This window comes from Bombina bombina, chromosome 5 (assembly GCF_027579735.1).
Source record: "Bombina bombina isolate aBomBom1 chromosome 5, aBomBom1.pri, whole genome shotgun sequence".
In the NCBI taxonomy this organism is placed as follows: Eukaryota; Metazoa; Chordata; class Amphibia; order Anura; family Bombinatoridae; genus Bombina; species Bombina bombina.
This window is the reverse complement of record NC_069503.1, coordinates 1,143,529,361-1,143,545,986: the sequence shown is the minus strand read 5'-3', so window position 1 is coordinate 1,143,545,986 and position 16,626 is coordinate 1,143,529,361. Positions and strand designations below refer to the sequence as shown.

Below are 16,626 nucleotides of genomic sequence, written 5' to 3'. Positions count from 1 at the left end.
TTCATGGGCAGTTATTTTGCGCCTTGGTTTTTCCACACGCTTCTTGCGACCCTGTTGACTATTTTGAATGAAACGCTTGATTGTTCGATGATCACGCTTCAGAAGCTTTGCAATTTTAAGAGTGCTGCATCCCTCTGCAAGATATCTCACTATTTTTTACTTTTCTGAGCCTGTCAAGTCCTTCTTTTGACCCATTTTGCCAAAGGAAAGGAAGTTGCCTAATAATTATGCACAACATGGAAGGGAACTGCACTCCAAGACCGGACCAGGTACACATCATGTGACTCCAGTTGTGATTTTATCTTAGCTGTGAGCTAGCTGGTGAGTGCTGGGTGTTTCTATGTGTTGTATTACTTTTTATTTGTACCTTTTCCGGACTGGGGTTAACTGCCTGTGGCTCTGGTGACATCACAGCTTTTTTGGAGTGCTATTTAGCACCCAGGGCTGGATGCTGCTGAGTCACATGATGTGTACCTGGTCCGGTCTTGGAGTGCAGTTCCCTTCCATGTTTTGTATTTTCTCTGGGTGATTACAGCCACCTGTGCACCCCTTCTTTGTTCTCAGTCTGTTTGGCTTTGTGAGCTCGCATGATGGTGTGGCTGTGTTAGGGACTCAGGCGATGGAAAGGACCTTGACGTGGTGCCTGAGCTTTCCCATTTGGCCAGATGCGGTGACTAACCTTTCCAGTTGTGATTTTATCTTAGCTGTGAGCTAGCTGGTGAGTGCTGGGTGTTTCTATGTGTTGTAATAATTATGCACACCTGATATAGGGTGTTGATGTCATTAGACCACACCCCTTCTCATTACAGAGATGCACATCACCTAATATGCATAATTGGTAGTAGGTTTTCGAGCCTATACAGCTTGGGGTAAGACAACATGCATAAAGAGGATGATGTGGTCAAAATACTCATTTGCCTAATAATTCTGCACTCCCTGTATATATAATCATCTATATATATATATATATATATATATATATATATATATTTACAGTACTGTATATACAGTATAGGTATAGATATATATTTTAGAAATATGTATTTATGAATAAATAAAACATATTCTGCTATGTGAAGAAAATGGGTAGGTGAAATAATCCAATTTTCATGTTGGGTTAGCGCACGTATTAACACAATCACAATATTCTAACTTGGGCTTTAAAGATTGTGCTCATATTACTTTCAACTCATAATATGCAATTGCACACTTCTTCCGATATGCGCAAAGAGCCACAAAATACCCCATATTGCTTGCGCACAACAGACTTTGGCGCTTTGGCAGGGTAGGAATAATCATCATTAGAAACACTTATATTTGGCTTTGTCTGTTGCAGGTCAGGTCTGTTTGTAGTTGGACCAGAGTCTGCAGGTGCCCATCCTGGCCCAGCCTGCTACAGGAAAGGTAATGATCCAGCACAAAGGCGCATATCAACATGACTGCATGTGAGCATCAGATTCATGGGCCAGAAATGACATAGGATATAGGGACATGTGAGCATGAGCACATGTAACTATGCTGTGACAAAGGAGCTAGTGACATGTAGACATAATAGCTTGTCACTACTACAAAGAGTACAGAGGCTAGACATTATAGTGTGGAATTTGTGAGGCGTCTACTGAGTGAAACCATCAAGTTACACATCTGTTTACCACAAAGTGAACATGCAGGCTAATTGGGGTATAAATGTGTCATGTGATTGTGGTGACTACAGGTTGAGAAAGGGGAAAGGTTCCTCAAAACGTTCCATGCTTGTACAAGTAACACTGATATTTTAGGGAGGTGTTTTTTTATAAATATTTGAGTCCTTTCTTATAAAAGTATGGAATATCATGGGCATGGGACAACTTCTGCAAGTAATTGGCACCAGTGGGAAATCTAATAAGGTGTTCCACAAGGTCAAAGGGACAGTCTACTCAAGAATTTTTACAGTTTCTTTTTAAAGACACAATGAGTCCACGGATTTCATCCTTACTTGTGGGATATTCACTTCCTGGTCAGCAGGAAGAGGCAAAGAGCACCACAGCAGAGCTGTTATATAGCTCCTCCCTTCCCTCCCACTCCAGTCATTCTCTTTGCCTACGTTAGTGATAGGAAGAGGTAAAGTGAGGTGTTAGTATAGATTCTTCAATCAAGAGTTTATTATTTTTAAAGTAGGGCAAGATTGTGCTGTTTTGTTCTGGGGTGTAGCCGTATTCCATATCAGTCTCTTCAGTAGGGCTATTGGTGGCTTTAGAGCAATGGGAACTTGTGGGACATAATTCTCACTGTGCCTCCCATACATTTATGCTGCCCTTATCTTGATGGCCTAAGCAATTTCTAACTCAGGCTTTATCATTTTCCACAGGGCTATAGGAGGGAGAGGACCTCTAAAAACCTGTTGGGGCTGTCCTGCTGTCGGACAGCGTTAAGGTAAGTGCAGACCTTTTTTTATTCTGGTGCACAGTAACAAAGGACTCAGAGGAAAAGTGAACACTGCACTTATAAATGTATACCTTTATTTTTAATAAGGCAAATTGGACAGAAGGCTCTCTATGTATGGAGGGACTTTTTATTTGGTGACAGCTTTTTGTACAGGCACTGTGGGCTGGGAGTAAAGCTGGTCTTTATCGGTTAATTTGTTGAAAATAAGCCGGTATGGGCTGTGTACACGCTAACGCCCACGATGGGTGGGTCTATCATTTTGCACGCTTCAGACTCCCTTAGAGGACGCTGCGCAGTTTCTTATAGTTTGTTTTCCGGTTTAAGCTACATCTCTGCTGTAAGCTTGCAGGATATTCTGGGAGACCGGTGACACTACGCATTGCCCTGGAACCGCGTGGTTTTCAAACAAAGCAAGCGGTTGTTAGGGTTTTGAACTGGGATCTTGTCATCACTGAAGCATTGCTGGGAGACATTGCTGGGAGACCGGTCGGCAGGTAGGCGCCTCAGCAGAGCTGCTGAGGCGTAAAGGTGTCTGATTGTGGGGAACAAAAACGTGTTAATTTGTCATAAGGGTGACTCGTTTTTTACACAGGAAAATAGTTGCATTGAGTATTTAAAGGATTTATAAGTATTCCTTTTAAAATTGGGCTTATTTGTGCAACACTTTTTTTTCACATGCAGTAAAAAATTTCTGTTTTAAAATTTAAAGGGCCAGTAACATTTTTTTTTTTTTTTAAATTATACGATATTGTCTGTTCTTAAAAATGGACTCAGACGCTGTGCATAATTTCACTTGCGCCATGTGTTTGGATGCCAATGCGGAACCACCTGTTCCTTTTTGTCCCTCATGTGTTGAGAGGACTTTAAGTTATAGAGAAAAAAAAAATCATACTCAAAATCTTTCAAAGGCGGATGCTTCTCAGGAGTCTAATGATGAGATGCAGAGTATGCCGCAACTTTCTCCCCAAGCGTCCCAACCTTTAATGCCCACTCAAACAGTTCCCTGTACTTCTGCTTTAGCTTCTACTGCAGTTACGTTAAAATACATAGCTGCGGTTATGTCTTCTACACTTTCTGATGCATTATCTGCCTTTCCTATACTTCAAAGCAAACGTAAAAGGAAGGACAACTTTGTGGTCAATGAAGTTTCTAATGCTATGGTGGCAATCTTGGATGTACCCTCTCAGGGATCTGAGATGGAGGGTATGGAGGTTCTATCGGAAGGTGAAATTTCAGACTCAGGGAGTTCCTTACCTTTGACTGATTCAGAAGTTGTCTCTTTCTGGTTTAAACTAGAACACCTCTGCCTGTTACTCAGGGAGGTTTTCGTGACTTTGGACGATTGTGACTCCACGGTAGTGGTTGTTCCTGAGAAATCGAGTAAGTTGGACAAATACTTCGAAGTTCCTTCTTACTCAGATGTTTTTCAAGTTCCCAAGCGAACTTCTGAGATTATTTCTAAGGAATGGGAGAGACCAAGTATTCCCTTCTCTCATTCTCCTATTTTCAAGAAGATGTTCCCTATAGCTGACGCTGTCAGGGAAACTTGGCAGACGGTTCCTAAGGTGGAGGGGGCTATTTCCACCTTGGCCAAACAAACTACTATTCCTATTGAGGATAGTTGTGCTTTCAAAGACCCTATGGACAAGAAGTTGGAGGGTCTACTTAAAAATATCTATGCTCACCAGGGTTTGCTATTGCAACCGGCTGTGTGCATCGCCATGGTCACTAGTGCGGCAGCTTATTGGTTTGATGCTCTTGCGGAGTCTCTTAAGACTCAGACTTCATTAGAAGAGATCCAGGATCAGATTAAAGCTCTGAAATTAGCCAATTCTTTTTTTACAGATGCTTCTCTGCAAATGACTAAATTGGACGCTAAGAGTTCAGGTTTTTCCATTTTAGCCCGCAGAGCCTTATGGTTGAAGCCTTGGTCTGCGGACGTATCATCCAAATCTAAGCTCCTGGCAATTCCTTACAAGGGAAAGACCTTGTTTGAACCTGGCTTGAAGGAAATTATCTCTGACATCACGGGAGGCAAGGGTCATCTCCTTCCTCAGGATAAAAGAACCAAGCAGAAAGGTCGACAAAGTAATTTTTGTTCCTTTCGAAATTTCAAGGGAAACTCCTTCTCTTCTTCCTCTAAACAGGAAGGAAACTATTCGCAATCTAATTCTACTTGGAGACCCAACCAATCTTGGAACAAGGGTAAACAATCCAAGAAACCTGCTGCTGATTCCAAGTCAGCATGAAGGGTTTGCCTCCGATCCGGGACCGGATCTGGTAGGGGGCAGACTTTCCTTCTTCATTCAGGCTTGGGTGCAAGATGTTTAGGATCCCTGGGCTATAGAAATAGTGTCTCAGGGATACAACCTGGAGTTCAGAAATTCTCCCCCCCCGCCCAAGGAAGATTTCTTCTTTCAAGATTATCTGCAGACCAGAAAAAAAGAGAGGCGTTCTTACATTGTGTAAGAGACCTCCCTTCCATGGGAGTAATTTGTCCCATTCCGATACAGGAACAGGGGCAGGGTTTTTATACAAATCTGTTTGTAGTTCCCAAAAAGGAGGGAACCTTCAGACCTATCTTAGATCTCAAGAGTCTAAACTAGTTTCTCAGAGTTCCATCATTCAAGATGGAAACTATTCGTACCATTCTTCCATTGATCCAGGAGGGTCAATTTATGACGACAGTGGATCTAAAGGATGCATATCTTCATGTTCCTATCCACAGAGATCATCACAAGTTCCTGAGGTTTTGGTATGCCGATCTGGTGGACATGTCATCCCTGCCACCTTGGAAACTTCCATTGAGGAAGGACCTTCTCATTTAGGGACCCTTCCTTCACCCGAATCTACTTTCTCTGAAGCTGACTGCTTGGAGATTGAATGCTTAATCCTATACAAGCGGGGTTTCTCTGATTCGTTCATAGATACCTTAATTCAGGCGCGTAAACCTGTAACTAGGAAGATTTACCATAAGATATGGAGTAAATATCTTTATTGGTGTGAATCCAAGGGCTACTCATGGAGTAGAGTTTAGGATTCCCAGGATTTTGTCATTTCTCCAAGAAGGATTGGAGAAGTGTTTATCAGCGAGTTCCCTAGAGGGTCAGATCCCTGCCTTATCTATTTTGTTACACAAGCGTCTGGCAGATGTCCCAGAATTAGAATCAGGCCTGTGTTTAAACCAATTGCTCCTCCATGGAGTTTGAATTTAGTTCTTAAAGTTCTTCAAGGGGTTCCGTTTGAGCCTATGCATTCCATAGATATTAAGTTGTTATCTTGGAAAGTTTTATTTCTTGTTGCCATTTCTTCTGCTCGAAGAGTGTCTGAGCTTCCGGCATTACAGTATAATTCACCTTACCTTATTTTTCATGTGGATAAGGTGGTTTTACATACTAAACTTGGTTTTCTTCCTAAGGTTATTTCAGACAAGAACATTAATCAGGAGATTGTTGTACCTTCCTTGTGTCCTAATCCTTCTTCTCCGAAGGACCGTCTTCTGCACAATTTGGACGTAGTCCGTGCTTTAAAATTTTACTTAAAAGCGACTAAGGACTTTCGTCAATCGTCTTCTCTGTTTGTCATTTTTTTTCTCGAAAAACGTAAGGGTCAGAAAGCTACGGCTACCTCTCTTTCTTTTTGGCTGAAGAGTATCATCAGTTTTGCATATGAGACTGCTGGACAGCAGCCTCCTGAAAGAGTTACGGCTCATTCCACCAGGGCTGTTGCTTCCTAATGGGCATTCAAAAATGATGCTTCTGTTGAACAGATTTGCAAGGCTGCAACTTGGTCCTCTCTTCACACTTTTTCTAAATTTTACAAATTTGATACCTTTGCTTTGGCTGAGGCTGTTTTTGGGAGAAAGGTTATTCAAGCATTGGTACCTTCCATTTTGGTTTCCTGTCTTGTCCCTCCCTTATCATCCGTGTACTCTAGCTTTGGTATTGTATCCCACAAGTAAGGATGAAATCTGTGGACTCATCGTGTCTTTAAAAAGAAAACAAAATTTATGCTTACCTGATAAATTTCTTTCTCTTGTGGTGTATCCAGTCCATGGGTTCATCCATTACTTGTGGGATATTCTCCTTCCCAACAGGAAGCTGCAAGAGGACACCCACAGCAGAGATGTCTATATAGCTCCTCCCCTAACTGCCACCCCCAGTCATTCGACCGAAGAGAAGCAAGAAAAAAGGAGAAACTATAGGGTGCAGTGGTGACTTTAGTTTAAAAATAAAAAACACCTGCCTTAAAGTGACAGGGCGGGCCGTAGACTGGATACACCACAAGAGAAAGAAATTTATCAGGTAAGCATAAATTTTGTTTTCTCTTGTAAGGTGTATCCTGTCCACGGGTTCATCCATTACTTGTGGGATACCAATACGAAAGCTTTAGGACACGGATGAAGGGAGGGACAAGGCAGGAACTTAAACGGAAGGCACCACTGCCTGCAAGACCTTTCTCCCAAAAATAGCCTCCGAGGAAGCAAAAGTATCAAATTTGTAGAATTTAGAAAAAGTATGAAGCGAAGACCAAGTCGCCGCCTTACAAATCTGTTCAACAGAGGCCTCATTTTTAAAAGCCCATGTGGAAGCTACCGCTCTAGTGGAATGAGCTGTAATTCTTTCAGGAGGCTGCTGGCCAGCAGTCTCATAAGCTAAACGGATTATGCTTCTCAGCCAAAAAGAAAGAGAAGATGCCGAAGCCTTTTGGCCTCTCCTCTGTCCAGAGTAGACAACAAACAATGCAGATGTTTGACGAAAATCCTTAGTAGCTTGTAAATAAAACTTTAAAGCATGAACCACGTCAAGATTGTGTAATGGATGTTCCTTCTTTGAAGAAGGATTAGGACACAGTGACGGAACAACAATCTCCTGATTGATATTCTTATTAGATACCACCTTAGGAAGAAACCCAGGTTTGGTACGCAAAACTACCTTATCTGCATGAAGATCAGATAAGGGGAATCACACTGTAAGGCAGATAACTCTGAAACTCTTCGAGCCGAAGAGATAGCTACCAAAAACAGAACTTTCCAAGATAAAAGCTTGATATCTATGGAATGCAGAGGTTCAAACGGAACCCCTTGAAGAACTTTAAGAACTAAATTTAAACTCCATGGCGGAGCAACAGGTTTAAACACAGGCTTGATTCTAACTAAAGCCTGACAAAACGCCTGAACGTCTGGAACATCTGCCAGACGCTTCTGCAGAAGAATAGACAGAGCAGAAATCTGTCCCTTTAAGGAACTAGCTGACAATCCCTTCTCCAATCCATCTTGGAGAAAGGATAATATCCTAGGAATCCTGACCTTACTCCATGAGTAACCCTTGGATTCACACCAATGAAGATATTTACACCATATCTTATGATAGATTTTCCTGGTGACAGGCTTTCGAGCCTGAATCAAGGTATCAATGACCGACTCGGAGAAACCATGTTTTGATAAAATCAAGCGTTCAATCTCCAAGCAGTCAGCCGTAGAGAAATTAGATTTGGATGTTTGAATGGGCCTTGGAGTAGAAGGTCCTGCCTCAGCGGTAGAGTCCATGGTGGAAAGGATGACATGTCCACCAGATCTGCATACCAAGTCCTGCGTGGCCACGCAGGTACTATCAAAATCACCGAAGCTCTATCCTGCTTGATCTTGGCAATCAGACGAGGGAGGAGAGGAAATGGTGGGAACACATAAGCCAGGCTGAAGGACCAGGGCACTGCTAGAGCATCTATCAGCGCTGCCTGGGGATCCCTTGACCTGGACCCGTAACAAGGAAGCTTGGCGTTCTGATGAGACGCCATCAGATCCAGTTCTGGTTTGCCCCATAGTTGGATCAGCTGGGCAAATACCTCCGGATGGAGCTCCCACTCCCCCGGATGAAAAGTCTGCCGACTTAGAAAATCTTCCTCCCAGTTCTCTACTCCTGGGATATGGATAGCTGAGAGATGGCAAGAGTGAACCTCTGCCCATAGAATTATCTTTGAAACCTCCAACATTGCCAGGGGGCTTCTTGTTCCCCCCTGATGGTTGATATAGGCTACAGTCGTGATATTGTCCGACTGAAATCTGATGAACCTGACCGCAGCTAGTTGAGGCCAAGCCTGAAGAGCATTGAATATCGCTCTCAGTTCCAGAATGTTTATAGGAAGGAGGGCTTCCTCCCGAGTCCACGAACCCTGAGCCTTCAGGGAGTACCAGACTGCGCCCCAGCCCAGAAGGTTGGCATCTGTCGTCACTATAGTCCACTCTGGCCTGCGGAAACTCATTCCCCTGGACAGATGGACCCGATATAACCACCAGAGAAGAGAATGCCTGGTCTCTTGATCCAGATTTAGCAGAGGGGACAAATCTGTGTAGTTCCCATTCCACTGATTGAGCATGCAAAGTTGCAGTGGTCTGAGATGTAGGCAGGCAAACGGAACTATGTTCATTGCCGCTACCATTAGGCCGATTACTTCCATACACTGAGCCACTGACGGCCGAGAAGTGGAATGAGGAGCACGGCAGAAAGTTAGAAGCTTTGATAACCTGACCTCTGTCAGAAAAATTTTCATTTCTACTGAATCTATCAGTGTTCCTAGGAAGGAAACTCTTGTGAGAGGGGAGAGAGAACTCTTTTCTTCGTTCACTTTCCACCCGTGAGACCTCAGAAAGGCCAGAACAATGTCCATATGGGACTTGGCGATTTGAAAAGTCGACGCCTGTATCAGAATGTCATCTAGGTAAGGTGCCACAGCTATGCCTCATGGCCTTAGAACCGCCAGTAGGGACCCTAGAGCCTTCGTAAAGATTCTTGGTGACGTGGCTAGCCCGAAGGGAAGAGCCACAAACTGGTAATGCCTGTCTAGGAAGGCGAACCTGAGGAACTGATGATGATCTCTGTGAATCGGAATGTGGAGATAAGCATCCTTTAAGTCCATGGTAGTCATAAATTGACCCTCCTGGATCATAGGGAGGATGGTTCGGATAGTCTCCATCTTGAAGGATGGGACTCTGAGAAATTTGTTTAGGATCTTGAGATCCAAGATTGGTCTGAAAGTTCCCTCTTTTTTGGGAACTATAAACAGATTTGAATAGAAGCCCTGCCCCTGTTCCTCCCTTGGAACTGGGTGGATCACTCCCATAACCAGTAGGTCTTGAACACAACGTAAGAATGCCTCTCTCTTTATCTGGTTTACAGATAATTGTGAGAGATGAAATCTCCCCTTTGGAGATGAAGCTTTGAAGTCCAGAAGATATCCCTGGGAAACAATCTCTAATGCCCAGGGATCCTGGGCGTCTCTTGCCCAAGCCTGGGCGAAGAGAGAAAGTCTGCCCCCTACTAGATCCCGTCCCGGATCGGGGGCTACTCCTTCATGCTGTCTTAGAGGCGGCAGCAGGTTTTTTGGCCTGCTTCCCCTTGTTCCAAGCCTGGTTCGGTCTCCAGACTGGTTTGGACTGGGCGAAATTTCCCTCTTGTTTTGCATTAGAGGAAGCTGAAGCTGCGCCACTCTTGAAGTTTCGAAATGAACGAAAATTATTCTGTTTGGTCCTTAATTTATTGGACCTATCCTGAGGAAGGGCATGACCTTTTCCTCCAGTAATATCAGAAATGATCTCCTTCAGGCCCGGCCCGAATAGGGTCTGTCCTTTGAAGGGGATGTTAAGAAGCTTAGACTTTGAAGTAACGTCTGCTGACCAGGACTTAAGCCATAGCACCCTGCGCGCCAGAATGGCAAAACCTGAATTCTTAGCCGTTAGTTTGGTTAGATGAAAAACGCTGTCAGAAATAAAGGAATTAGCTAACTTGAGAGCTTTAATCCTGTCTAAAATATCATCTAACGGGGTCTCCACCTGTAGAGACTCCTCAAGAGACTCGAACCAAAAAGACGCTGCAGCAGTAACTGGGGCAATGCATGCAAGAGGCTGGAGAATAAAACCTTGATGGATAAAAAATTTCTTAAGGAGACCCTCCAATTTTTTATCCATAGGATCTAGGAAAGCACAACGGTCCACGACGGGGATAGTTGTACGCTTAGCTAGGGTAGAGACTGCTCCCTCCACCTTAGGGACCGTCTGCCACGAGTCCCGTATGGCGGCATCTATGGGAAACATCTTTTTAAAAGCAGGAGGGGGAGAGAACGGCACACCTGGTCTATCCCATTCCTTAGTAATAATTTCTGAAAACCTCTTAGGGACTGGAAAAACATCAGTGTAAACGGGCACTGCAAAGTATTTGTCCATTTTACACAATTTCTCTGGAACTACAATGGGGTCACAGTCATCCAGAGTCGCTAAAACCTCCCTGAGCAATAAGCGGAGGTGTTCAAGCTTAAATTTAAAGGCTGTCATTTCAGAATCGGACTGAAGTAACGTCTTCCCTGAATATGAAATCTCACCCTCAGATAGCAAATCCCTTGCCACGGCTTCGGAGCATTGTGATGGTATATCGGACATAGCTACTAAAGCGTCAGAAAGCTCTGTATTTGTTCTAGCCCCAGAGCTGTCTCGCTTTCCTTGTAACCCTGGCAGTTTGGACAATACCTCTGTGAGGGTATTAGTCATAACTGCCGCCATGTCTTGTAAGGTAAACGCATTGGACGCGCTAGATGTACTTGGCGTCACTTGAGCGGGAGTTATAGGTTCTGACACGTGGGGAGAGCTAGATGGCATAACCTCCCTTTTGTCAGTCTGAGAAACCTCTGGTGATAGATCTTTAAATGTCATAATATGGTCTTTATAAGTTATAGAAATTTCAGTACATTTGGTACACATTCTAAGAGGGGGTTCCACAATGGCTTCTAAACATATTGAACAAGGCGTTTCCTCTATGTCAGACATGTTTAACAGACTAGTAATGAGACCAGCAAGCTTGGAAAACACTTTAATAAATGTGAAACAGCAATTAAATAAAAACGGTACTGTGCCTTTAAGAGAAAAAAACTATCACATACACTGCAAAACAGTGTTAAAAAGTAGTAAACTCTTCGAAATTTTTACAGTGTGTATAAGGGATTAAAGCAGCATTGCACCCACTTGCAAATGGATGATTAACCCTTAAGGCCCCAAACCGGATTTGAAAAACGTTAAAAAACGTTAATAAACAGTTAAACACCTTGCCACAGCTCTGCTGTGGCTCCTACCTGCCCTCAAATACGATTTAGGAAAGAAATAAGCCCTCTATAGTGGTCCTATGCCAGAGGACTCCTTTAGGGAAGCTGGATGTCTCAGTCTGAATATGAATTGCGCATCTAGAGCGCAAAAATAGGCCCCTCCCACCATGCACTCGATGTCAGAGAGCCTTAAGAAAATACTCCTAGGAGTATCTGACTAGCCATGTGGAAACTAGGCCCCAAAAAATGATTTATCACCCTCAGAGAAAAAACGTTCTTTCTATATAACATGTAAACGTTTTGTCACTAAGTAATATGAGTATTAACATGAATATTACCCTTTTTTGTAAGCATGATCCCAGTCGTTGTTAAATCACTGCATCAGGCTTACTTCAATTATACAAGGCTCTGTCAGCATTTTCTAGATCTTATCATCTCTCTAGAAATAAATATACTGAACATACCTCAAAGCAGGTAATCTGCAAACCGTTCCCCTAACTGAAGTCTTTCCCATACTCTTCAGTTATGCGTGAGAACAGCAATGGACCTTAGTTACAAACCGCTAAGATCATCAACCTCCAGGCAGATTCTTCTTCTAATTTCTGCCTGAGAGTAAAACAGTACAACGCCGGTACCGTTTAAAAATAACAAACTTTTGATTGAAGGTAAAACTACACTAAGTCACCACATATCTCTTGATACTTCCTATCTTGTCGAGAGCCGCAAGAGAATGACTGGGGGTGGCAGTTAGGGGAGGAGCTATATAGACAGCTCTGCTGTGGGTGTCCTCTTGCAGCTTCCTGTTGGGAAGGAGAATATCCCACAAGTAATGGATGAACCCGTGGACTGGATACACCTTACAAGAGAAAAGAAAATGTATGCTTACCTGATAAATTTGTTTCTTTTTGGACAGGTTATGAGACAGGTTATTAATTTTTGTAAACTTCAGACACCTCTGCACCTTGGCTTTTCCTTTCTCTTCCTAACTTCGGTCAAATGACTGGAGTGGGAGGGAAGGGAGCAGCTATATAACAGATCTTCTGTGGTGCCCTTTGCCTCTTCCTGCTGACACGGAAGTGAATATCCCACAAGTAAGGATGAAATCCGTGGACTCATCGTTGGTTGCATAACCAACACAGTTTACCTCTGTGGTTACTTTGTATCTAAGCCTCTGCAGAATGCTCCCTTATTTCAGTGCTTTTGACAGACCTACATTTTAGCCAATCAGTGCTGACTCATAAATAACTCTACAATTTTATCTATATGACACACATTAACTAGCACTGTTTAGCTGTGAAAAACTGTCAAAATGCACTGATATAAGAGGTATCCTTCAAGGGTTTTGACATTAGCATACTGTATGAGCCTACCAAGGTTTAGCTTTTAGCAAAGAATATCAAGAGAACAAAGCAAATTTGATGATATAAGTAAATTGGTAAGCTGTTTAAAATTGCATGCCCTATCTGAATCATGAACATTTTTTTTTTTTTTTAATTATTATTAGTTTTTTCCAAGATCCTATACAATTCCATTGTCAGAATAGACAAAACAAATTACATAACAGAAAAGAAAAACAAACATTATGTCGACCTTATACCAATCACTAGTAGTAACAATATGCAATGTATAATTCAAGTCAGACAGCCTAAAATAATTGTGGAATTCAACCGATAACATTAAAAAAAATTCCTTTAGGATCTTGGGGCGCGATCCGATATCGATCGCAGTTTGCGGCGCAAGCGAGGGAACCGGCGTCGCTCGCAGTTTCAGCTCGCAACTCGAGCCATCCCATATAGGTCGCCGTCAGATGCTAAAGTGCCGTAAGTCTCACAAACCAGCGATGTCCAGAAATCTGCGTAAGTACAAATTTCTGGCGTCGCCAGTGACTTGCGGCACGTTAGAATCTGCCGGCGCCTATAAAACCTGACTAAAGTCTAAAACACCCGCACTGTCTAACACGCCTCCCTAACATAGCCCGCACTGTCTAACACGCCTCCCTAACATAGCCCGCACTGTCTAACACGCCTCCCTAACATAGCCTGCACTGTCTAACACGCCTCCCTAACATAGCCCGCACTGTCTAACCCTCTATCCGCTATCCCCCCTCACTAGCCTAACAATAAAAAAGCTATTAACCCCTAAACCGCCGCTCCTTTACCCCGCCGCAACCTAATAAAGTTATTAACCCCTAAACCGCCGCTCCCGTACCCCGCCGCCAGCTATATTATATCTATAACCCCCTAAAGTGAGCCCCTAACACCGCCGCCATCTCTATTAAAATGATTAACCCCTAATTTAATCTACCTACCCTGCCGCCAGCTATATTATCTATATTAACCCTAAGTATATTATAGTTAATATAGGTATTACATTATATATATTAACTATATTAACCCTAATTATATTAGGGTTAATATAGTTAATATAGTTACTATAGTATTTATATTAACTATATTAACTCTATCTAACCCTAACTAAATTTATATTAAATTAATCTAATTCATTTATAAACTAAAATATTCCTATTTAAATCTAAATACTTACCTATAAAATAAACCATAAGATAGCTACAATATAATTAATAATTACATTGTAGCTATGTTAGGGTTAATATTTATTTTACAGGTAAATTGTTAATTATTTTAACTAGGTATAATAGATATTAAATAGTTATTAACTATTTAATATCTACCTAGTTAAAATAATTACCCAATTACCTGTAAAATAAATCCTAACCTAAGTTACAAATACACCTACACTATCAATAAATTTAATAAACTAGTTAATTTAATTGTATTTTTAGATAGATGTTAGTAAACTAAATTACAAAAAAAAACAAACACTAAATTACAAAAAATAAAAAAAAAGATTACAAGATATTTAAGCTAATTACACCTATTCTAAGCCCCCTAATAAAATAATAAACCCCCAAAATAAAAAAAATTCCCTGCCCTATTCTAAATTCAACAAATTTCAAAGCTCTTTACCTTACCAGCCCTTAAAAGGGCCTTTTGTGGGGCATGCCCCAAAGAATTCAGCTCTTTTGCATACAAGAAATACAATACCCCCCCCATTACAACCCACCACCCACATACCCCTATTCTAAACCCACCCAAACCCCCCTTAAAAAAGCCTAACACTACCCCCCTGAAGATCTCCCTACCTTGTCTTCACCACACCGGGCCGAACTCCTGATCCGATCCGGGCGATGTCTTCCTCCAAGCGGCAAAGAAGAATTCTTCCTCCGGCGATGTCTTCCTCCAAGCGGCAAAGAAGAATTCTTCCTCCGGCGACGTCTTCCTCCAAGCGGCAGCAAAGTCTTCATTCTTCCGGCGGCATCTTCAATCTTCTTTCTTCGCTCCGCCGCCGCGGAGCATCCATCCCGGCCGACTGCTGAACTTGGAATGATGTACCTTTAAATGACGTCATCCAAGATGGCGTCCGCCGAATTCCGATTGGCTGATAGGATTCTATCAGCCAATCGGAATTAAGTTAAAAAAATCTGATTGGCTGATTGAATCAGCCAATCAGATTCAAGTTCAATCCGATTGGCTGATCCAATCAGCCAATCAGATTGAGCTCGCATTCTATTGACTGTTCCGATCAGCCAATAGAATGCGAGCTCAATCTGATTGGCTGATTGGATCAGCCAATCGGATTGAACTTGAATCTGATTGGCTGATTCAATCAGCCAATCAGATTTTTTTAACTTAATTCCGATTGGCTGATAGAATCCTATCAGCCAATCGGAATTCGGCGGACGCCATCTTGGATGACGTCATTTAAAGGTACATCATTCCAAGTTCAGCAGTCGGCCGGGATGGATGCTCCGCGGCGGCGGAGCGAAGAAAGAAGATTGAAGATGCCGCCGGAAGAATGAAGACTTTGCTGCCGCTTGGAGGAAGACGTCGCCGGAGGAAGAATTCTTCTTTGCCGCTTGGAGGAAGACATCGCCCGGATCGGATCAGGAGTTCGGCCCGGTGTGGTGAAGACAAGGTAGGGAGATCTTCAGGGGGGTAGTGTTAGGCTTTTTTAAGGGGGGTTTGGGTGGGTTTAGAATAGGGGTATGTGGGTGGTGGGTTGTAATGGGGGGGGGGGGGTATTGTATTTCTTGTATGCAAAAGAGCTGAATTCTTTGGGGCATGCCCCACAAAAGGCCCTTTTAAGGGCTGGTAAGGTAAAGAGCTTTGAAATTTGTTGAATTTAGAATAGGGCAGGGAATTTTTTTATTTTGGGGGTTTATTTTTTTATTAGGGGGCTTAGAATAGGTGTAATTAGCTTAAATATCTTGTAATCTTTTTTTATTTTTTGTAATTTAGTGTTTGTTTTTTTTTGTAATTTAGTTTAGTTAATTTAATTGTATTTTTAGATAGATGTTAGTAGTTTATTAAATTTATTGATAGTGTAGGTGTATTTGTAACTTAGGTTAGGATTTATTTTACAGGTAATTGGGTAATTATTTTAACTAGGTAGATATTAAATAGTTAATAACTATTTAATATCTATTATACCTAGTTAAAATAATTAACAATTTACCTGTAAAATAAATATTAACCCTAACATAGCTACAATGTAATTATTAATTATATTGTAGCTATCTTATGGTTTATTTTATAGGTAAGTATTTAGATTTAAATAGGAATATTTTAGTTTATAAATGAATTAGATTAATTTAATATAAATTTAGTTAGGGTTAGATAGAGTTAATATAGTTAATATAAATACTATAGTAACTATATTAACCCTAATATAATTAGGGTTAATATAGTTAATATATATAATGTAATACCTATATTAACTATAATATACTTAGGGTTAATATAGATAATATAGCTGGCGGCGGGGTAGGTAGATTAAATTAGGGGTTAATCATTTTAATAGAGATGGCGGCGGTGTAAGGGGCTTACATTAGGGGTTAATAATTTTTATATAGGTGGCGGCGGTGTAAGGGGTCAGATTAGGGGATAGATAAGGTAGATGGCAGCGGTTTTAGAGGCTCACAGTAGGGGGTTAGTTTATGTAGATGGCGGCGGGGTCCGGGAGCGGCGGTTTAGGGGGTAATAACTTTATTAGGGATTTCGGGGGGGGGGGGTCGCGGTTGACAGGTAGATAGAC

General features: G+C 42.0%; 1 protein-coding gene across 3 annotated transcripts in view; it reads left to right on the top strand.

The window, feature by feature from the left end:
• Nucleotides 1-16,626, top strand: part of OPLAH (5-oxoprolinase, ATP-hydrolysing) — a 291,557-nt gene that overhangs the window by 130,597 nt on the left and 144,334 nt on the right. For all 3 annotated transcript variants that reach the window (XM_053715452.1, XM_053715451.1, XM_053715453.1), the window contains exon 9: nucleotides 1,337-1,404. In XM_053715452.1, coding sequence (XP_053571427.1) covers nucleotides 1,337-1,404 — 68 coding nt within the window. The remainder of the gene's footprint in view (nucleotides 1-1,336; nucleotides 1,405-16,626) is intronic.